The following is a 24683-nucleotide window of genomic DNA, read 5'->3' on the forward strand; positions in this document are numbered from 1 at the left end:
ACACTGTACATAATCTTCATTTGTGTTATTTTCTGACTGCTGTAAACATGAACCTAACACACACAGTACCTATTTCACTAAAAGTGGCACTTCTGACTGGAAATATATATTACATTAATTGCATCATTTCAGGACCTCACAAAATATGTGTTACAAGACCAATTTATAAATGGTAAAGTTTGAACAGAGCATTGCTTTCCATCCTGATTGGATGCTCCTCCCCCAGCAATCACAATCTGGCCCAATTCAATGAATGAACTTACAGGTATGAACCCCAACCACACTTAATATGTAGAGAATTTAAAAATCTATTCTTTTCGTGTTGCGCTAAAAACGTTTTTTGTCATTTTTATAAATGTAGTCTTTTCATCTTTAATTTCTTACCTTGTATTTAATCCAGATTTCTTTTCTTCAGTTCTTTTTTAGTTTTGTAATTTTTCTTTTAGCTTAGTGTCTTCATTTCCGGTTTTGTATCTCGATCACTTTGTTTTTGATTTCTTCCTATGGTCTGTGTTTTTTCTTCATGTTATCTCTCTATTTGCACACTTTCCTGTCCTTCACACTTGTCCATTTGTTGTTCTTGTCCAGTTGGTTGTGATTACCTTCGGTTTAATGAGCAGCTGCCTGCCACAGATTCTCGAGGAAAATGAACGTGCTATGGTACGGAGAGACCTGATTGTATCTAATACTCATGAAACTGTTTGAGAAAAACGCTGAAATCGAGGGTGCACAGCTGACAAAGTACAAGCTTCAGCTTTGCATTGTGTTCACAGTAAATCCTTAGTTGTTACAGTTAATATTTTGCCAATTTCTGAGTGATCTAACATTTTCCCTTGTTTTGCTTGCAACATATTTTTGCCATTATTGGAAGAAATTTTTAAATCGTGAAAATAATCTACACTATTTACAACAAATTGACACTTGCATCAACCATTATTATTATAATCATTTGACTTACATTGAAATATGACTTGCAACTATGACAAACCTAAAAACTTAGTGAAAAATGTGTGCAATAGCTAAACATTTAAAAATAAATTTTAGAGTACTAAACTGTAACCACGTCATATGTTGTAATTAATGTGCTTTTACACAAATACCATGGTTTTACCTGCATGCAAAAAAAACTGGTGAAACTGCCATTTGTACTCACTGAAATTGTGTAAAATACACAGAGAGAACTGCAGCCATCATGTGATGGAATTGTTAAATAATGTATTTTTTTTCTTTATTCTTTCAAGGGGTAGGGCAGTTAAGAGTCAAAACATTATGAGTCTGCAGTTATATATTGACCAGACTGGATTTAGGTGACAGTTTTCTTTACCAGAAGAGCATTAGCTAGGCATTTACAACAATTTCTAATAGTTTCATTTGCCTTTATTTGCCAGAATTTGAATTGCATCAGAGCTGTTATGAGACTTATATCCAGAACATTAGCCTGGGCCTCTGAATTTCTCATCCAATGGCATCTCCACGAAGGCACCATCTCAGGAGGCACCCATAGTCAATTTTTTGCATACGTAAATGTCATTTACATAATAGAAGGCAATCATTTGGCCCATCAAGTCTATGCCAGCATTCAATAGAGAGATTTTTACAGCACCATTCCCCATTCCATCCCTGAAATGGAAATTTTATTTGTATCAAGTGTCAGTTTTTATTGGTTGCTATTAATATGTGCAAATGTTCTATTTTATCTGGGCATAAAGCTAAGCACCAAGACAAACACAGAAAATGCTGAAAAAAACTCAGTAGGTCTGCAGCATCTGTAGAGAGAGAAATAGAGTTAACATTTCAGGTCCAGTATGACTTTTCTTCAGATCTTCAAACCTTAAAGACAAGGCTGACATATTTGCATCCAACTTCATCCAGAAGTTACTTGCTGGAGGATCCCTGACATCTGACTTGTTCTTGTAGACACTGTATTTATCTTTGACAGCACTTTCCAAACCTCCAGCCTAGGAGGACAAAATTAGTGGATTCATAGGAGCACAATGACTTGCAAGTTCCTCACCAAATCGTACACCATCCTGACTTGGATCCATATCGTTGTTCCTTCACTGTTGCTGTGTGAACGTCCTGTAACTCCCTTTGTAATGGCATTGTGAGTGCCCCTATACCCCAGGGTATGCAGCAGTTCAAGAAGGCAGCTTACCACTACCTTCTCTTATGTTTGTTTACACATGGGGTGTGGGCATCGCTGACTGACCAGCATTTATTGCCCATCCCTACTTGCCTTTGAGAAGGCAACTAGACATAGGCAATAAGTACTGGCCTCGCCAGCAATATCCACACTCCATGAACTAAAAAAAGACTAAAAGTTTACAATCATGCTGATAAACTAGTGATAAGTTTGAAATGTAAATATAGATGAAAGAACCAATTTTTCAAGACAAAACAACAGAAAAGGATAAGAGAAAGGACTGTAAAAATACAAGCAAGTGAATTTACCAATAATTATCATATACAGAAATCTTCTAATGTCTAGATCACAAATGCATTGTTGGAGACCTGGGAGCAATTTGCTTCCCAGCTCTGTCTGCTACAGTTATTGTCTGGTCTAGTGAAACCAAGAACAGGGATGAAAACTTGTATGTGTTCTTTATACATTTTCTCCTAATAGTGCAATGATTGGAACAAGATCCTAGAAATGAACAAATCTGTTAGTGATGTGTTTCAGTGTTACATATACTGTCTGCACATTCACATAATGAGAGAATCTGAGTCTAGTGTTGCTTTCTACATAGTTAGCTGTACTGCATTAACTTTGAAATTCTTATGTTTTTTGTTCACAATAAGAAGCTGCAGAATTAAATCCAGTGTACTTGAAAAATCTAAGAAGTGACCAGCTGAGACTTGACTAATAATATAAAAGGTAGTATTTACTTTTAACTCACTGCAGAACATGCATTTTGACGCATAAGTCTTAATAGAAGTCAAATTCATTTTTTTGACTAACATTTCTGTTGATTTTGCTTTTTCAACTTAGGGTACAATAAACAGAGCTGATGCAACAGTATCAAATGCTTCATCATAATTTTTGACCCGTTGACTGCTTCTAAAAAAATAAACTCAGCTATTTTCCATATACATAGTCTACCTTGTATGTGGAGAAAATATTTGAAATTACATTCAATATTTAGAACTACAACTTAGCCTAAAATAGGTAGTCCTTAATGTATGTGTCCACTGTCAAACATTACCCCTAATGCTATGAAATGGAGAACCCAATGCAGAACTGAGCTGCAGAAGTTGTAGAAGCTGCAGAAGAATGAAAATTTCAGGTCAATCCCTTGACTTGCAGAATACCAATGCTTAGCCTTGATTCGGAGATGCCGCTTAGCCTGGCAGTGAAATGACAGCCAAAATTGATCTCAGACCTCTCAACTAGAAGGATACAAATTTGAGCTATATTGGAAGGCTGCCAGAAACCTTTAAAAGGTTCCAATATAAATTAGCATTTTCAGTAGAGGAGCAGGAGAAATGAGGAAATATTGTGTTTTTAGACAAATCTGATTATTCTCCTTTACTTTTCATAGTTTCATAGTAATAGAAACAGGAGTAGGCCATTGGCCTGCTCCACCATTCATTAAGATCATGGCTGATCTCTCCATCGTCTCAGCTCCTCCTCCCTGCATTATCCCCATAACCCTTAATTCCCCTGCCATGTAGAAACTCATCCAATTGTATCTTGAATATATTTAAGGTAATTGCCTCTACTGCTTCCTTGGGCAGAGAATTCTATAGATTCACTACTCTCAAAGCAGTTCTTCCTCATCTCTGTCCTACATCTACTCCCCTTAATCTTGAGACCATGTCCCCTAGTCCTAGTCTCACCCACCAGTGGAAACAACTTGCCTGCCTCTATCTTATCTACTCCTTTCATAATTTTATGTACTCTTATAAGATCTCTTCTCATTCTTCTAAATTCTAGTGGGCGGCACGGTGGCACAGTGGTTAGCACTGTTGCCTCACAGCACCAGAGACCTGGGTTCAATTCCCGCCTCAGGCGACTGACTGTGTGGAGTTTGCACATTCTCCCCGTGTCTGCGTGGGTTTCCTCCGGGTGCTCCGGTTTCCTCCCACAGTCCAAAAATGTGCAGGTCAGGTGAATTGACCATGCTAAATTGCCCGTAGTGTTAGGTGCAGGGGTAAATGTAGGGGAATGGGTCTGGGTGGGTTGTGTTTCGGCGGGTCGGTGTGGACTTGTTGGGCCGAAGGGCCTGTTTCCACACTGTAAGTAATCTAATCTAATCTAATCTAATCTAGTGAGTACAGCCCCAGGCGGCTCAACCTCTCCTCATAAAGTAACCCTCTCATCTCCGGAATCAACCTGGTGAACCTCCACAGCAATGCCTCCAAAGCCAGTATATCCTTCCTCAAGTAAGGAGACAAGAACTGTGCACAATACTCCAGGTGCGGCCTCACCAACACCTTGTACTTTTAAAACTTGAATTAATTAAAACTTGAATTGTCAACCATGTCTCACTCACCAGAAAATCGAATCCCAACACCCTTCAGACTCATCAAACCCTCGGTCTGACCCCATAGCAACCCAACTTCATTTGATCTCCCCCAACTTGACTCGTCCTAACAGCCCATAATTCATGCAATTTGACCCTGTGACAAGTCCTCACCCAGTTGTCACTCACACTACCAACCACCTACCTGTCAACCTACATGGGGGAAAATGCCTATTTCTTTGTTCACATAAAACAAGAATAGTCCAATCCAGCCAAGTACTGTCCCATCGGTCTAATCTCAGTCATTATAAAGTCCTAGAGGTGTATAGATTGGAAATAGACCCTTCAGTCCAACCCTTCCATGCCGAACAGATATCCTAACCCAATCTAGTCCCACCTGTATCCCTCCAAACCCTTCCTATTCATATACCCATCCAAATGCCTCTTAAATATAGCAATTGTACTAGCCTCCACCACTTCCTCTGGAAGCTCATTCCATACACATACCACCCTCTGTGTGAAAAAGTTACCCCTTAGGTCTCTTTTATATCTTTCCCTGCAACATGACCTCCCAACTCCTGTACTCAATACACTAACCAATAAAATAAAGCATACCAAACGACTTCTTCACTATCCTATCTTCCTACGACTCCACTTTCAAGGAGGTATAACTTGACAGTGCTATTAAGTAGCAGCTATACAATGATGATCTGTTCACCGAAGCTCAGCTTGGAGTTTGCCAGGGCTGCTCAGCTCCAAATCACATTACTGCCTTGGTCCATACAGGCACAAAAGAGCTGAACTCCAGAGGTGAGGAGATAGTAACTGCCTTTGACATCAAAGCACCATTTGACCAAATGTGGCATCAAAGAGCTCTAGCGAAACAGACACTCCAAGGAATTCAGAAGGAAACCTCCAAAGGCTGGATTCACATCTAGCAGAAATGAAAATGGCTGTGACATTAGGAGGCGAATCATCTCAGCCCCAGAACACCACTACAGGTGTTCATTAGGGTATTGTCTAAGGCCCAACCATCTTCACCTGCAAAAATCGTTGATAGCGTCCCTCCAACATACGATCTGCAATGGTAATATTGGCTGATGACTGCACAATGTTCAGCATCGTTCATGACTCTACCATCTCCAACAAGAGATTTTCTGAAATTCTTCCCTTTCCATTTAATGACATTGCAGTCACTGGTCAACATTCTGGAGATTACTATTAATCAGAAGCTGAACTGAACTGATCTGAAACCTAACCGTATATTTACTGTGATTGACAGAGCTGGTGACAGGCTGGGAATTCTATTACAAGTGAATCACCCCCTGACTATCCACCATTTACAAGGCACTGGCCAGGACTGTGATGGAACACTATCCGCTAGCAAGAAGTGTTTTTTTTCTATAGTTAACAAGTGGAGCAGCAGGTGTTCAAGATATTTTGCTGATTTCAAGACTTTTTTCTGAACAAACTAGTGCCTGTCAGAATGGGTGCATGAATAGACATTCCCCATGGAATGGAGCATGTCTTGGAGAATAACCCATTCTGTGTAACCTCTGTTTAAGTTGCCAGAAGAGAAGGGGGAGGTGGAGTAAAGATTATTAATGGGAGGTAGCAAATCCCCAACCTTACCCACAGCAAAGCTGTTGGGCATCAAAACTCCACTTCAATACAAATATTCGCAGTGAAAGCTGCTACCTATTGCAGTCACAACATCAACCAACCTCAGAGCAATAAGTCTACCTGCTCCAGAGGTGTGTAAAAACACGTCTGTAATGCTTGACCTAATCATAGTTGGTCAAAATTTCTCCTTAGTCAGGGGTCTGTGTTCTAAGATTAGAGATTGTTTCTCAATTGTAAGATTTTGTTTCTGAATGTATTTTTATTATCAGTTCCAACACTAGGCTGTACTCATGGTTTTGAAAGAAAGATGTGTTTGTATGCATGTTTTTTGTGTGTCCTTTATTATCAGCAAAGCCTTACTGTTGTTAAGAAAAGCTGAGTCCTTTCCTATCAGTAAGTGTAGCTGTAACTGGTGAACGTCTGACTTTTTCTTTGGAACTGAACCCTTGTAGATTTTAAAGTTCGCATAAGAACATATCATTTTCCATTATAACTCTTCATTATGACCATAGTTTTTCACATGGATTCCTTAAAAGAAGTACTCTCCTACTTGCATCAAAACCTGCCCTAATCTACATTCTGTACAACCTGATCATCAGAGTGAGGCAGCCTTTTGTCACTAAGTGTATGGCAAGCTGCTGAAGAAAAATTGCATGAGGAGAAAGAGGAAAGAACGAGCTAACTTAGACATTAATTTTCTTGCTGACAAGTCCATGAGAAACTGATACCAGTAATCACAATCTCAAATACACATTCACTAACACTCACACATCTTACTTTCCTTATGTCACCTACTGTCACAGCAACCTCTTTGATAGAATACAAAAAAACAAAAGTCACAACTAAATCAAATTAATTTTCCAAACCAAATGTATAAATTCATTAATCAATTTTCACACAAAATTTAAGAAATTATCTTGTGCTTTCCCTCAGTGCCTTTCATTGTTCCTTACCTATACTGTTGCACCTACGCAATGTTAGGGGATTGGTTAGCTTAGTTAGCCAAACTGCTGGTTTGGTCAGTCCTGATGAAGGGCTTTTGCCTGAAATGTTGATTTTCCTGCACCTTGGATGCTGCCTGACCGGCTGTGCTTTTCCAGCACCACTCTAATGTGGACTCTGATTTTCAACATCTGCAGTCCTCACTTTTGCCTTATAATGCAGAGTGATACCAACAGCATGGCTTCAATTCTTGTGCTGGCTGAGGTTACTATAAAGGGATTTTCTACTCAACTTCTCCCCTTGCCTGGGGTGTGGTGACCCTTGGGTTAAACCACCAGTCATCCCTCTGTAATGAGGGAGTAGGACTATGGGGACTTACTTTCTACATAATGTGACCCCAGTCATGGCAGAATAATATGTGCCAAGTTGTTGACCTTTGCTAGGAAAAAATGAAGATTGTCTTGTAGGGCAACCTTGAATAACTCTGTCTTAGGAGACCTGGCTATAGTCTGCATTGACATGGACAACAGCAGTCTGTTCTGACTGACAGGCAACATCAACAGTACTGGCAGAATGGTAGGGGTTAGAGGACATATGCTGTCATCTTAAGAATGGTTGGCAAGTTCCTGCTCCATGAAACATTTGCTAAACCCAGAGAGGGTGCTTTTGCGATCCTAATGATGCGTTGAAGTCAGATTGCTTTGACACCCTGTGAACAACATGATTCTTAGCACTCTGAGTTTGCATGGCAGCAAGCTGACATTGCAGACCATTGTTCTAAGCTTCCACTGCAACACTGAGATGTTAGTTAGTTACCACTAAAAGACGAAGGGAGTGCTAATGCTGGTGAAGGAGAGATATAAGTGATTTTTAAAATATTCAGTCATGAATGTGGGTGTCGTTGGCTGGGCCAGCATTTAATGCCCGCCCCTAGCTGCCCTTGGGAAAATGGTGATGAACTACTTTTTTGAACCACTGTAGTCCATGTAGGTCAGTCCATAATGTCATCATAAAGGGAGTTCCAGTATTTTGGCCCAGTGACAGTAGAGGAACAGTGATATATTTCTGTGGCAGGATGACTTGGAGGGGAACTTGCAGAAGTGTGATGAGACTGCATCTTCCAACCCGATGACCATGAAAATGAAAGGGAGAAAATGTGTTCACTCTGTTGAAAACAAAGCCAACAAGACTCAAACAAATCATGGCTAGGGATGAGGTGAGAGTCTATAGAGGTGATGCTATGAGTTGCTGAAATCAATGTTGAGTCATTGAGGTTGTAAAGTGCTTGCATGGAAAATGCAGGGTTGTTCTTCCAGATTGTGTTGAGTTTCACTGGTACATTGAAGCAGGCCATAATGGAAATGTCAGCTTTGGTACAAGATGGTTCATTGAAATGACAAACATAATGGCCATGTAAATGTTCTTTTATTGTTCTTTGCAGCAGTGCCTCATGGAGTCTATTTTTGATGACTGTGATATTCATTGTAAAAGGTGAGTACTCTCTTTTACAAACCATTGTTTTTGTTTTATGGTCTTTGTATCCTTTTTGTAAAGATATCCCCTAGGCATATCTAACTTTACTCCTGGAGGTTTCTCTTGCTTCCTACAGAGACTCATTTGTTAACTTTTTTTTCTAAGTATCATTGGCTTTGCTCTCTTTTCCTCGTCCACACTCATTCCTCCATGCCCCTTACTAGCTCTTTGATAAAGGTTTGTCTTTGAAGTGCTGAGCTTTTGCTGTAGGACAGGGTAAGGGTTGTTCAAAGCAAAGTGCTGCCATTTCTTTTGTTTATACTTTTTTTAATTATCATGGTAGAGAATAGTCTGAGTTATCAAGATGGTTATTATATGATAGCAATAAACACAACTTAATTATTCATGACTTTCAGAAGCTATACAGAATACATCTGCCTTCTACAAACGCTCATAGAGAATCCCCTGTTGCTTCCAAAACATTCTGTATGGCATCATCAAATTGGATAGTGCAATGTCAAAATTAATTCTTTCAGATCCTTTGCCTCATAGAACAATAATCACCTCTTCCTGTGCCTCTTTGCTCAATTCTGATTGATCTCAGTAGGGGTTTCTGCCTATGTTTTTCTATAAGAACTGCAGTTCTGCCTCTGAGAAATATTCTCCCTTTATATTGCCCCGACTTGTTATAAGACATTTTGCAAAAGCCTTTTTTTAATAAAGAAACTGCAGATTTACTTTAGTTCTCCAAAGAGTTTCATAATTTGCAAACATGAACCAAACAAAGCTGTGAACCATAATTCCCAATGTTCAGTAGTTCTGTTTGGACACACATATTGTAACAAAACCAAACCAGGATTTTCAACTACAACTGAAACATCTAAAAAAAGCAATGTTCTTTGAAGTGGAAATGTAATCAGTTCCTCTTTACTTGCAGAAAAATCGATATGTCCTGTCAAGCTTCTCCTCGGCAGAGTAAGAAAGCTGAAATATGTGCCAGGACAAAATGAACAAAATCGATCACTATAGCATCCCTGCCCCTTTGAGGGCAGGAGGTTAACAGCGCGGCACAATACTTTCTGTTACTTGTTTCCCTTAAGACATTTTAATGTATTATCAATATACTGTACTGTTCTAAAGTTATATATTATTTTTCTCCACAGCATTATACATGGCTATATAACCAGGGAAAAATAATTATGCATAGCATATGACAATGTCTTCACATTTTGCTTTTATTTGTACAGTAAGTTTATAAGATTGTCTTCTAAAATAACTAACAATGACAATGAGTTAATCGCAATGTTATTCCTTTGATCGTAACCTGGCAGCTTATCCTAAGTAACTACACACTTATTTATAAAGTTGATGGATACTGATAAATGAGTCAAATGTAAAGTGGAGCAGATTTTGCTATCTGAAGCTGAAATTGCTAAGCTACATGGAGAAAACTAAATTTATTTTCAATACCAACAATTACTGGAAATAGTAGATGCCATTTTATAATGGGTCAGAGTGAAAGCCTTCTAACTGTGTGGTAGGAGCATTTAAAATGAAGCAGTATTTCCTCCATCCCCAATTTGGTGAAATTTTAAAATAGCTAAATGTTCACTCAGATGAGGTGGGAACCCCACACACCTGTGCAAATTATACTCCTCCTATGTCAACACAACATTAAGGACATTTAGTAGCAAGTCAATGGTAGTGGTTATCTAGCAGTATGAACCTGATGCAACACTGGACAGTCCTGTATGGTATATTTGAGATTTCCCTCTGTGGGTCCACAGAGTGATCCTTTGTGCCCCACTTGAAAAATATAAACTTTTTTTCCCCAGATTCCTTCTCCTCACTAATTTATCATCATTCTTGAATTCTCCTTACAATTGTGGACTATCCTAGAATTCCATTTCCCATCTCTGATCCTGTCTTTCCTTAGGCCAGGCTGGCATGCTTCTGGCAGCCCGACTTCTGCTACTTTCCTGGCCACTTTGGTGGGGCTTTGCATAGTTATGTTCTAATGCGATCATGGTGTTAAGCTTGGCTATGTCTTTCGCTGCTGCTCCTGGACAGGCCAGGCACTTATTTTCCCAACTAAGAGATGCAATTTCCACTTTGGGAATGGCAAAATAAACATGGCTTAACCGCCACTACTGTCGAATGTATCTGCATCATCCATCTAATGAAATTAGTTGAATTAATCAAAAAGATAATTAGAAAAGAGGCATATTTAGGAATGACTGGAAGGTCACAGGCTTTGATATGATACTTGAGGTGGAAATGACAGGAGTTTTGACACTGACATTTACCCAAGAATTTTGAGAATTTATTATCAGTCTCATATCAGCAGTAATAGCAATTGAAGTCAATTTCAAAGGACATACTCAAAAGAGGATAATATTGAATGACAGTTTCTTACTTCTAATTTGCTTACATATTGATTAAAACATTGACATGTTTTTACTAGAAACAAAAGTAATTATTATAATGTTTATTTGATATATAGTTTAGTCAAATTTGCTGTTGTTTCCTTTGACTGATACACTTGCTGTTATGTATACCAAGATGATGAATCAGAAATCTGCAGAAATAAATAATTTCAAGCCCACTAGCTTCTTTAGTTAGCTCCAGAAAGCATGGCCTTTGTCAACAATGGATGTTCCATTTCTTATATCTATCGCACTGGATTTGTAATTGAACTTCCAAAGCAGACAAGTCAGAGGCATTAGAAGAAAGTGAGAACTGCAGATGTTGGGGATCAGAGCATCTTTTATCTTAGCCTGCTTGGCACACCCTCCTCATTCCTGAAGAAGGGCTTATGCCTGAAACATCGATTCTCCTTCTCCTTTGATGCTGCCTGACCTGCTGCGCTTTTCCAGCAACACATTTTTTAAATCAGAGGCATTGTCAATCTGAATACTGTACTGTACCACACTTCAGTTTCCTCAAGTAATTACAGCTTTTGTAATAGATTCTGAAATTTCTGTACACTTTTTATAGTTGATAAATAAAGATGGTAAAAATTCAATCTAACAATGTCATTTGAAGCAATGCATTTCTCAAAGCACATACGAAGAAAAGTAAAGATACAGTTACTGATGACTATACAAGACTTATTATAATCTAGCAATAATAGTTATTGTATCAGGTCATAAATCTTTTTCAGAGGAAGTGCTGTTAGGAGGTAGTAACCTTTCTGAAAAAAAACAAGTCACTTCATATTTTAGCACAGACTAAAGCCTTGATGAAACCTCGAATTGTGAGAACATGAAACATGTAAAAGCAATTGTGCATTCAACATTTCAACATGATGTGTCTGGCATATGGGTTAAGAAAGTTAGCATGCTGTCTGCTTTTGCGTGCTAGTTTGCCCTTCACTTTTGGCCTATATTTTCTGTTCAACAGCAATGCATAAGAAAGTGTCAATTGTGATAGTTGCTTCATGTCAATGGACAGCCCCTCCATCGGTAAGCTTTTAGCCATGCCTCCTCCAGGCAACATACAGAAACTGAATTCCTCTGCATTCCTAGCTAAAATCTCACAAGCTCTTAGAAGATTTGGCTCCCATGCATACAGTGTGTGTGGGCTCACAATACCCTTCAACTTATGAACCAAGCTTGTTGCAATGGGCAAATAGCTCCACCATCTTGTGACTATCTCAGGAGCTTTAAAAACTAAGGTGTAAATCATGACATAAAAGCTGGAATGGTGACCAAAGGTGTTTTAACGTTTGTGCATATGTTCTTTTCAGCAACTCCTGCAACCAAGCTGGTGTCAAATATAGTGGTTTGCATTTCTTTAAACTTAATGGGGATGGGAAAGAGATCCCTGACTTTGAGAAAAAATAAATTTTGCCCAAGTTTGTGCCCTGGAGAAGGGTATCCAGAGTTGTGGTAGGGTGTTAACTCAATGTGAAAGACCACAGTTACAATTGAAAAGCCCACTTAGTTTGGAGAAAGAGTGGGTTACTACAGGCTGTATACAATGGTGAGAGGCACCAACATGTTCTACTCATTGATCACCACCCGCATCATCAGGCAGCCCTTGATTAGTAAGCTACTTACTTACAATGGTCCATATTTGTCAATGGATACTTGGAACTTAGACTCTCTGTTCAACAAGTGGACACATACCATTGCACCTGGCATATAAAACAAAGTTAGAAATTCCCACACTTTGGCAAATTAAAATGTCAGGAGTGACAAAAGACTTGTGGCTGGTTCTTAGCATGTGCAAGACAGCTGTGATTGATATGGAAAGTGATAGGATAAACTTAAACATAATAACCACAGACTAGCTCGTGAGAGTCGATCATCCAAAGAATTGATGTAGAGGTGCCGGTGTTGGACTGGGTTGGACAAAGTTAAAAATCACGCAACATCAGGTTATAGTCTAACAGGTTCAAATAAACCTGTTGAACTATAACCTGGTGTGTGATTTTTAACTTTATGACTCTATAACTTCATCTAAAGAAAAACATTACATGTTCATCTGGGAGGAAGGGAGTTCAGAGGAAATGCATGAGACAGGTATAGGATCTGCAGAAAGGAGTTCTTGATGATAGCATCTTCTGCAAATAGTTTAGTTTGTCTCTATCCATCTCTCAATTTAAACAAGACCTGTTAACCTCCTTAGTATCAAGGCTGCACTGTTGTATTTCAATACAGAGTTGAAAGACCAGTTCTATGAGGAGTGTGACATTGCTATCAGCAATATCTCAAAGTCAGAACATCTCGGATTTCAAAGAAAGAATAGCCATGGACCATGAGGCATCCTGCCTCGAAGATCATGTCCTGGAAAAGATAAATGAGAACAGATAGTGACTACTTCGATCTTGCTGCTGTATCAAGCTTTGTATGGTGAGCAGGTCTTTTTCAGAACAAACCAAGCCTCAAAGTATCCTGGAGCTATCCAAGATTAGGCCAATGGCATCAGCTGGATTGGATCATCACCAGGTGTGACTCTGTAAAAAATCTCAATACTCATAATTATCACAGCACTGACTGTGATACAGATTGCTCCCTGATACTTTCTAGAGTGAGGGTGAGTTTTTTTTAAATTCAAAGCAGAAATCAATCTCATATCAACACCATCCATACTGACTACCCAGATTAAAAATTAACTTTTCCTTGATTTAATTAAACATGTACTGTCTGTTGTGAGATATTTTTACAGTCCAACACATTTATGTGGAAGCACTAGCTTTCGGAGCACTGCTCCTTCATCATCACCTGATGAAGGGGCGGCACTCTGAATTCTGTTGGACTATAACCTGGTGTTGTGTGACTTTTAACTTTGTCCATTCCAGTCCAACACTGGCATCTCCAAGTCATGGTGAGTTTTTATGTTTTAGGTAATCTTTACTAACTCACTCAACAGCTTGCTATACTCATTAATACCGAATTCCTTCATAACCCTTTACTAAACCGTTATTTACTATAACACAGTTTCATTCATAAAACTGCAGTTTTGTAGTCTACTTTACTATCATAAGATAAAAAAATCACACAACACAAGGCTATAGACAAACAGGTTTATTTGGAAGTATTAGTTTTCAGAGTACTGCTCCTTCATCAGGTAGCTGTGGAGCAGGATCATAAGACACACAATTTATAGCAGAAGATCACAGTGTCATGCAACTAATATGATATATTGAACAAACAGTATCGTATCAGTTGCATGCATGACACTGTGATCTTTTGCTATAAATTATGTGTTTTATAATCCTGCTCCACAGCTACCCAATGAAGGAGCAGTACTCCAAAAGCTAGTATTTCCAAATAAACCTGTTGGACTATAATCTCATGTCGTGTGACTTTTAACTTTGCCCACCCTAGTCCCATACCAGCACCTCCACATCTTAAGATAGACAAAATTCAAACAACTATTTCTAATTAAAACAACCCTTTCTGATTAAAATTAAAAATCACACAACATCAGATTATAGTCCAACAGATTTAATTGGAAGCACTAGCTTTCGGAGTGCTGCTCTTTCATCACGTGGTTGTGATCCGAAAGCTAGTACTTCCAATTAAACCTGTTGGACTATAACTTGGTGTTGTGTGATTAGTAACTTTGTACACCTCAGTCCAACACTAGCATCTCCAAATCATGACTACCTTTCTGATCAAAACAACCCTTTCAAACCATTACTGCATTTTCATACCTTATTAACCTTTGCTGCAAGCAGTGTTTAGGCCTAGTACCTCTGACTTGGTGTCAATATTATCCCCATCAAGTCTCCACGAAAGATTATAATATTAATCAACCCTTACTAACCACCTCCTGGACCTAATCCCCCAATTAGTATGTACCCGTTAAATATCTTTTAACGGGATCATTATCCCGGTAAGAAACTAAATGACAAAACAGCGTTCATGAAATTGCATGAATGAATGAAACTCATCCCAGCAAATAGTAAGTAAATCTCACAACTCAGCTGCAGTAATCAGTTTAATATCCTTTGTTTTTTTATTAACTGTAGGTTCAATTTTAACTTATTTAATGCATATAGGCCTAGTACTTTTACTAAGATGTACAAACTTAAAAGACAAAAGGATTAACACCTCTTAATTATGCAAACAGACTGGACAGACACTCTTAATCCCATCAGAAGTAGCAGCTAGCATTTAGCACATTTTAAGCTATCTGTCTCTCAGGACAGAAGCCCATCAAACCTTTGTATACAACAGATTAAACAATGTAATACCATTGTAATGGAATTTTAATATATGTAAGAACTGTGTAAAAAGAGGCTCGTGTAAGAACTGTATTTCAGAATTCTACTGCCGCCTCGAACTTGTGCTGTGATTGCTGAATAAAAGAAGCTATTTTTACCACTAACTGATTTCAGTTATTATTTGAACATGATCCCACACTGTGCAAAAGCAAAATGGAACATACTTCAAGGCATTTCCTCCTGTATAACACTCAACATATGGGAAGCAAAAGCAGAAAACTGTTTACTGGTCCATTGTTGGTCACCAGTTCCTCGAGCAGCTGCTTATTTTCCAAAGAATTGAATAGGAATTCCTGGTCCTATTCCCAGAGGAGCTGGATTGCAACCTCACATATACAACAAAGCCAGGTGGGTTGCAGATCCTTCAGTACAGCCTTTTTTTCACCCAAGACTTTTCCCAGAGTTCAATCTTGACCAAAATAGGACTTCAGGTCAATCACATCCTTGTCCAGCCCAAACCAGGATTCCTGCCTTTTGACAGACTTCCTCATCTTACAGAAGAAATGAATGTGAGCCTTGTTCATTTACCACAATAACCTCAGAATCAACGGACCAAGTTCTGGAACCATTCAACCTTCATCATCAAACTGTAGAAGTGCCAGCATTATGCATGGAGTAGAATAAGCTCTATCATACTCGGCAGTGGCTTCAGTACAGCAACATGAAAGTTGATGGAATATGAAAGATGAATGGACAGGAATTTTAAAGGCTGTTGATTTTGGATTATCCTACTTTCACACTGCTACTGAAGCCACTTGAGTGCAAATGCAGACATATCAAATCAGAGGAACTGACCGGGGCCATCATCTTCCCATGGCTGCAGGGCATCAGAGCGATCATTTAACACTACCATCGGTGCCAGGCAGTTTGCGGATTGTAAAGTTCCTTGGCTAAACGGTTCAGATAAAATCCCCTCTAGGATTGTGTGTTTTAATATATCCTCTGGTCCTCATTAGTTACAAATAATCAATTTAAGTTGAAATGTTGAGATTTGTTTGAATGTATATCTTGCTGCTCACCATGTGACAGATAGACTGATACATCATTACTTAACCAATAATTGCTGTGCAGCAGTAAAATGTAGCACCATGGATATACATTTTCATTAAAATTACTTCCCATTTCTTTGTGAATAATATAACCATATAACATCCCACTTTAAGTAGTAGAATGTAGTGCCTTTATCTTGTAGGGGTTTTGCTTCAGTCACTTAGTGCATATGTGCGTTTTGTCTCTATGGTTGGAGAAGTCATGCATAATGATACCAATGTTGTGTCACTTGCTCATGACTTTATTAATGTTGCACCACTTGTTAATAAAGCTGTTGATATTGTCTCACTGGTTAATGATGTTGTTGCTGTTGGTCATGATTGTTTCTGTTTTTCCAGCTCAGATGCTGATCAAATATGCACAGTGCTCCTTCTTAATTGCTTACTAGTTTTATGATAGTCCTATGATGTAGGACCTTGAAGTCTCAACTTCACCAATTATTTGAAAATATTCTCTCTCTCTAGGCAGCTGACTTTTATTCTTAGCAGTCATTAAAAGAAAGTCCAGACCATCATGTAGTGTTGATTATGGAGTCACATATGATTATCTGTCTGTTTAATATTGATAGTTGCTGTGCTTGATTGGTTAAACTTTGGTGTGGACTGTGGAAAGAGCTGGAAAATTCAGTTGCTAACATGGAGCATTCATTTGGAATCAGAGTCAATAAAACCTATTTCAAACATATGAGATCTCTGCACTGATTTGAGTTGTAAAATATGCAATACAACCATCTTCAAATAACGTAGTGTGAGAAACGAAACTCACTGCCAAATAATTTGAGTCCGAGTCAAATTCCGTAGCAGTCTTTATTCATACGTTCTTGCAAGAGCCGGTGTCCAAAACGTAGGCACACCCCTGAACAATATTAGTGCATTTTTATACAATTTCTGTGAGTCTCTCTGTACTTCCCCTTTTACTTCATACATGACAGTTGCAGTTGCTCTGTGCAGCTGCTAATCTAATCGGTCTACCACATCCGTCTGTGGCCTGTTGTTAGCGTGCAACCCCCCCCCACCCACCCCCACCTTGATAGCTGAGTCTTATCACTTCTGCTGAAGCAACATTGAGTCTTATGACTTCTGAGTATGTGACTTCTGCAGAAGCAACACTTACACACATTTTCCACAGTAGTGCTTTTGTTTGCCGAGCTGGTGTGTTTTTCTGTAAATGTTCCGTCACCTTGCTAGGTGACATCATCAATGTGTCTTTGATAAGGTGTTGGTGCTCTGTCCTGCCTGTATTTATATGTCTCTGTTTGTTGGTACTTGCAGTTCTGTATCTGAGTGGTTTATATACAGGGTCTATAAATCAATGTGTCTATTGATTGAGTTCCGGTTGGAGTGCTAGGCTTCAAGGAATTCCCTTAAAATAGCTTAGTTAGAAAATAAACCTATGCTTATGGAATTAGTAGTTTTGTTTAGATCACTTGAAAGATAAATAGTGCACCAAAGATAAAAACGGGTGGTCTATCTAATTTATCCTCCAACAATGTAAATTACCCACATACACCCCTCCACCTACTGTAAGTGGAATTTTTATTTTAGTACTTTCAAAGACTTCTCATTGTGAAGGGTTAAATTTTTTGAAAAATAATAAACAGTCTTTGGTTTGAGTTTGCTGGTTTTTCAGCTCATCTTCTCCACAAAGAGGAATCTGCACATAGCACTAAGTTCAACAGCCTGGATATGGCACTTGGGATCTCTGTAATGTTCCCCAGTCACACTGTCATTTAACTAAGTTGAGCAGTAAAAGCTGTCCTCCAGATCAAACAGGATATGATTTCATCATAGAGGAGTCAGTGGTGATGCTGAACCCTAGAGGATTAATCGGTGGAAAGATGCACAACTGTAACACTCTTTAAAGTCTGTAATTTATAGAACTTATCCAATTGCCTCATGGTGCATTACAGCACCTGAATAGCACTAATATTACATAGTACCTGCACAAAATGCATATTGCATGGCAGAAATATGTAGCCATTTTCCTCCTTAAAGAAAAAGAGCTATGTTGCTCAGTCTATTTACAGGCTTCTTTTTTGCTTTCACTGTTGTATGAGCTTATTTGTGCACTATTAACTATTTTGCAGAGTTTCAGAAAACATTTCCAGGCTCCAAAGGGTCTGTGGAACTCAACTTGAGAAACACACTGCCATATTCCCCTGATTCTGAAAGACACGTGTTCCATCTTCATTTTTACGAAAAATGACTTTTATACTTCTGCTATCAAATTAGTTCTTTAGAAAGAGTCTACATTTTTTCCTATCTGTAAAATTGCAACACAGGAAAAATATTAAGTAATAAACAAAAATAAGTGAGTGATTTCATTTCTAAAACGATACTTTTTTGTAGGTGTAATGCATTTTATGACCCAAGGTAATCTTAGAATGACTGCAGGCGATATTTCAAGGCAGTCATTAATAACTCACGGTCCCATGGGCAAATAAGCAAAGTCAACAGTAGTGCCCTGCCTGAAGTCAAAGAAAGGCCATTGACCCTCCCCCACCCAACACGCAATACTGCAAGTTAATGTAGGCAAGACCCCTGTGCCTCTTAGTCCAAATAGACATGAGGGATCAAGACAAATTGCGTCGACCATTGATCAGATGTTACACTCAGTGTATACAGAGCCATGGGCAGAAACCAAATGTTCCAAGGTTTGGTTCTTTAAACATTGTGCTTTAAAAATCTGCAGTGAGTTCACAATGTGCCCCTTGCAAACTTTTAAAAATGTGATTTCAAAATGTTTCACACTGAAATATTTTATTCAACCTCTGGTAAAAATAAAGTTGTCATTTTTTCACAGCAGGATCTCAATTTGCATTCTATTAATGAGACTCCTGCCCCCCCACCCCACCCCACCCTACCCTGTCCCCAAACTAGCAGTGTTAAAAGCTCAGTTTTATCAATGCAGCCATAAATGGAAGTGTTCCATTTGAGCTACATCCCAGTGGTATTTTCTCAGACTGCGAGAATTAAAATCACCTTATAACCTCCCTGTAAGTGGAAGCTGGACTTGAAATACTAAACCGTAAACTGAGGTACTCGTTGAAGCAAAAAGTATATATTGACATGGATTTTATTGCCACTGGGTTGCAAATATGTTTCTTACAAACATCATAACAAATTCATTAAAATTAGAATTTTCCTAATGCATAGCAAGGCCCGGCTCAGACCAGGTTTGGTGTGGGAAGGGGGTTGTTAAATTGCTTGTTAAAATTGGCTACTGTATTTCTGTTGTGCACTTCAATTAAATTTCTCACACACAGCTTCTCATTCAATAACTCTATTGTCCGCATAACTTTTATGTTCATTCTGTTTGGCGCCTTTTTTTCTCCTTCATTCTGATTTCTTGACGACTCCTCCAAGCAGCTATAATTTCATCATCATCGTCACTGCTGTTTCCCGATACAGACTTCATTCCTTTCTTTGCAGTAGGATTCTCAAGGTCATGGTTATTCCTTTTTACACTGCCCTGTTCCTCTGTATTTGCAAAGCTCTGGTTAAATGTTCTCTTTGGATAGGTCTCCAAGGTATCATCATGGTCATAAGCATTTAGTCCTGTCTCTGAATGATGCAAACAGGACCTCCTGGGGAAAAGAGAAGTTGTTGCTTGGTCTGAGGTGTGAAAACCAACATTTGGATATGAATGTTTCATTTTGCTAGAGAATGATTTGGATTCCAATTCACTGGAACTACCAGGTTCTTCAGCCATTGGCCTTTGAACACTGTACACAGGTGATGGGGTGGAATACTTCAATTTAGTTAAATTATTACCATCAATATTTGACCTGTAGGCTGAAGCAAATTCTCGAGATGTACTTTCTTCAGAGTCTGTCGCTGATGTTTTCAAATCAACATACTTTATAACATCCAATGAAGATGAACCTTTTGTCACATCCAATTGGTGTTTTGGCAATGACTCAGTTATAGGTTCACGGGGATAAGAATTTGAAGTGAGCCTTTTTTCTTTATTCATAATCTGGTCATATGCTAAGGTTTTGCTGTCCATGGAGACTTCCTTAATGTCACTGAGCCATTTCTGTATATTGGTAGCTGATTTTGGAGAACTGCTGCCAGTGTATGAATGATTACCTGAAATATTGGATATTGCATCAAACTTATCTGTTCTTGAATTGGAAAAACTCCCTGAGTTTGTTTCAACCAAAAACTCATCTTCACTTTCATCCTTCTTCTTCTTTTTAAACATTGTACTACGTTTATTGTCAAAAGCAACCTTTTCTTTTTGATATGCATCAATTTTATCTTTCATTTCACTTTTCATTTCCTTGTTCCTGCGGTCCAACGTTTTAAGATTAACTTCATCAGCGAACAAACTGTAAAGTGGTTTGCTTGTTTTTGTGATCTTCTCTTTTGAGTTGAACCCTTCAGACTTGAAGCTAGACAAGCTGCTGCATGACAAGACAGACTGGGCATCTGTGCTGCGAGTGGTTTTAGGTCCCAGCAGAGAACCAGCACAGGCATTTCCAGATTGCATGCTGAGAAGTGATATTTTGTCATCATCTGTGCATCTTGCAGTAGCTCCTTGTTGGAGGTTTTTTTCTGTTGGGACAGCACCAATGATCTCATTTTGTTTTAGTGCAATTTGCTCACTAACCACAGAAGCAATCCAATCTTGAATGCTGGAAAGTGAAACAGTGGCATCAGCATTCACTTGCAATGGTGGCACAGGGACTGCAGTGGCTGAGGCAGTTCTGGCTCTGGACATTGATGTTCCACTACTCTGCATGCTTAATATAGAAGCAGCATCATCACTTACACTCCTATCAGACATTCTGCACCCAAAAATAGACAGTGGAATGCTTCCACTGATAGAACTCTCTGTCTCACATTCTGATAAGGACTTACTCTCTTCCAATGTTCGTTTGGAACGTTCCAAGACCTCAGCACGCCTTTGCTTAATTCTCTTGGATGTAATATCTTCATCTTTTACCAAGTTAATTATCTCATTTTTATTTTCAGTGCCCAGCTTTTTCTGATGTTTCAACTTCCAGCTTTGATAAGCAGTCAGGTTGACATCAGCAAGTGATTTTAGTTCTTTTTCCTTTCCCTCCTCACTTTCATCAGGGTTATTCTCATCATCTGCTTTGGAATCCTTTTTATTCCATCCAAATTGTATCCGTTTGACACGCCACCTTTCTAGAGGGGTCAGTTTGTCTTTGTTGTTCTTGCAGAAGTTGAACAGAGAACTAGTTTCTGAGAATCTAGAACTTTCTTCATCTGGGTCTCTTCTTTTCTCACCATAGCTAAAAGAAGCAATGCTACTGCTATCATCACCTCTTGCAGCTTTCTTGCTGATCTCAAGTAATCGTTCATCCCACATATCCCATGTGCTAGCTTCAGTGGACAAGGAGTCATTTCGAGTCCTCCTTGGCTTGTTTAAATATTCCTCTAAACGTTGTTGAAGAAGCTCACTGTCAAGACTGCCAACACTTGTTGTGTCATCTTGTTTACTCTCAAGATATTGACTGCTTCCTGTAATAGATTCTCTACCTTCTTCACTATTGCTCAATTGTTCAAGCTGCCAAACCGGATCCAGCTGAAACTTTTCATTCTTGCTTTGCCATTCCCTAATTAACCAATCCACATCATTTGCTTCCTCAAGATCTTCAGGAAGTTTGGGTCTATCCTCTCTTGGTTTTTTGGTTCGTTCCTTTGGTGACAAACCTTGTTTTGCTCTCCACTCTTCATAAATCCTTTCTTCTTCAGCTTCATCAATTAATGATGGCCTTTTGGAAGCAACATTTGATTTTGCCACAGAACTCATTAAACTATTCGCAATTAAACTGGTTGTGTCCTCCTCTTCCACCATGATAGAATGTGCCTTCGCTCCCATAATGCTTTGTGCCTCCTCTTCAGCCACAGAAACAGAATGGGCCTTTGCTTCTATGACAGAGCATTGGCTTAGAGTCTCATCATCATCATCAAGATCATATTGACAACGCTCATCCAAAAGGTTTTCATTTAATTCCCGAAGCTGCATCAAGAATCCTTCATTTGGGAAGATTGGACGTTTTTTACGTAGAGTCATTAAAGCCTCCATGATTGTCATATGGTGGAAGATCATAAGGTACGCTGTCACTAGGGCTGCTGATCGACTGACTCCCATGACACTGCAAACTAAAACTTTACCTGTGGAAGTGCAAAAAAGTGACTTTCAATGTTAAACTACTTCTCTTGTTATATTATTATTAATGCATGGAACAGATATATTTCCATTTGGGAACCAATAATATAAGAAGGAAAAGATTAATCTCCTGAAGGCAGAAGTTACATAGTTTTGGAATATAGGAATAGTAGGATAAAACACAAAATAAAGGGAAAGCATGTGGTAAATAAAGTTGGTGAGTTGTAAGCACAGGTTGCCACAGGGAACCATCATTTAATGGTAATCTCAAAGAAGGGTAGATCCTATACTTGTAATTCCTGGATACAAAGTTTTCTAAAAAGATTTTGAAATTGTGTCCTGTTTAGCAAGATCTGAATCATTAATATATATCAGGAAAAACAAGAGTCCCAACAATGACACAAAGGGAGCTCACTCACATACTTTCCATTCCCAGAGTTGGAAAACCATCCACTAAGTGGTGATGCCATAACTGGAGTATTGTGTGCAGTTCTGGTCACCACATTACAGGAAGGACATAATTGCTCTGGAGACAGTACGAAGAAGATTTACTCGAATGTTGCCAGGGCTGGGGAATTTAGCTACGAGGAGAGACTTGAGAGGTTGGGGTTGATTTTCTTTCTAACAGAAGACTGAGGGGTAACATGATTGAGGTATAAAAATATGCGAGGGGCAGTGAGAGGGCAAACAGGAGGAACCTGTTTCCCTTGACAGAGAATTCAAAAACTAGAGGTCACAGATTCAAGCTAAATGGCAGAAGGATTCGAGCGGATGTGAGGAAAAGTGCTCACGCAGAGAGTGGTGTGTGTGTGGAATTTGCTGCCTGAGTTGGTGGTGGAGGCACAGACCCTAAATGTTTTTAAAAAGTATCTGGATCTGCACCTTAACTGATGTAAGCCGCAGGGCTATGGGCGGTGTGCAGGAAGATGGGATTAGAAAAGACATCTGGGTGATTTGAGTCAGCATGGTCAAGATAGGTTGAATGGCCCCCTTTGTGCTGTATCATTTCTATAGATACTATGGTTTCTAAGTATTACTCACTGTTTCCTGTAACTCAGCCAGTTTGGAACCATGTTGTTCCTGTCCCTTTTATTCTGTGAGCTGTAAATTTGCTCATAGGTCTATTGTGCGGTACTTTATCAAATGCCTTGCTGGAATGCATCTACAGCATATTAACAACAATATCCCAATCAACACTCTCTGTTACCTCTTCAGAAAACTCTAGCAAGTTAGTTAAATAAGATTTTTCCTTAAGAAATCCATGCAGGCTCCATTTTATTAAGCTGCATGTGACTATTAATTTTGTACTGAAATATTGTTTCTAGAAGTTCCCAAAAAGCAAAGACTGTGGTGAGATCTGATTGAAAGTCTTCTTCACTATCCTATCTACCTGCGACTCCACTTTCAAGGAGCTATGAATCTGCACTCCAAGGTCTCGTTGTTCAGCAACACTCCCTAGGACCTTACCATTAAGTGTATAAGATTTGCTTTCCCAAAATGCACCACCTCACATTTATCTGAATTAAACTCCATCTTCCACTTCTCTGTCCATTGGCCCATCTAGTCAAGATCCTGTTGTAATCTGAGGTAACCCTCTTCGTTGTCCACTACAACTCCAATTTTGGTGTCATCTGCAAACTTACTAACTGTACCTCTTATGCTCGCAACCAAATCATTTATATAAATGACAAAAAGTAGAGGATCTAGCATCGATCCTTGTGGTACTCCACTGGTCACAGGCCTCCAGTCTGAAAAACAACCCTCCACCATCACCCTCTGTCTTCAACCTTTGAGCCAGTTCTGTATCCAAATGGCTAGTTCTCCTGTATTCCATGAGATCTAACTTTGCCAATCAGTCTCCCATGGGGAACCTTGTCGAACATCTTACTGAAGTCCATCTACTGCTCTGCCCTCATCAATCCTCTTTGTTACTTCTTCAAAAAACTCAATCAAGTTTGTGAGACATGATTTCCCACACACAAAGCCATTTTGACGATCCCTGATCAATCCTTGCCTTTCCAAATACATGTACATTCTGTCCCTCAGGATTCCCTCCAACAATTTGCCCACCATCGAGGTCAGGCTCACCGGTCTATAGTTCCCTGGCTTATCCTTACCACCCTTCTTAAACAGTGGCACCATGTTTGCCAACCTCCAGTCTTCTGGCACCTCACCTGTGACTATCGATGATACAAATATCTCAGCAAGAGGCCCAGCAATCACTTCTCTAGCTTCACACAGAGTTTTCGGGT

The 24683-nt window shown here is 39.1% G+C and overlaps 1 protein-coding gene and 1 long non-coding RNA gene across 4 annotated transcripts in view; one reads left to right on the plus strand and one right to left on the minus strand.

Annotated features, from left to right (window-relative positions):
• The first annotated feature begins 468 nt into the window (after positions 1 to 468).
• LOC122555237 lies at positions 469 to 11259 on the plus strand. The gene is made up of 3 exons (XR_006313214.1): positions 469 to 660; positions 8470 to 8519; positions 9439 to 11259. It is a non-coding gene; the product is annotated as an uncharacterized LOC122555237 (long non-coding RNA).
• Positions 11260 to 19344: 8085 nt separating this feature from the next.
• dusp27 (dual specificity phosphatase 27) overlaps positions 19345 to 24683 on the minus strand; it is a 47801-nt gene continuing 42462 nt past the window's right edge. For all 3 annotated transcript variants that reach the window (XM_043701020.1, XM_043701021.1, XM_043701019.1), the window contains exon 6: positions 19345 to 22436. In XM_043701020.1, the coding sequence (XP_043556955.1) occupies positions 19594 to 22436 (2843 nt within the window). In that variant the 3' untranslated portion in view covers positions 19345 to 19593. The remainder of the gene's footprint in view (positions 22437 to 24683) is intronic.

The sequence above is a fragment of the Chiloscyllium plagiosum genome, chromosome 12 (genome assembly GCF_004010195.1).
Source record: "Chiloscyllium plagiosum isolate BGI_BamShark_2017 chromosome 12, ASM401019v2, whole genome shotgun sequence".
Taxonomy (NCBI): Eukaryota; Metazoa; Chordata; class Chondrichthyes; order Orectolobiformes; family Hemiscylliidae; genus Chiloscyllium; species Chiloscyllium plagiosum.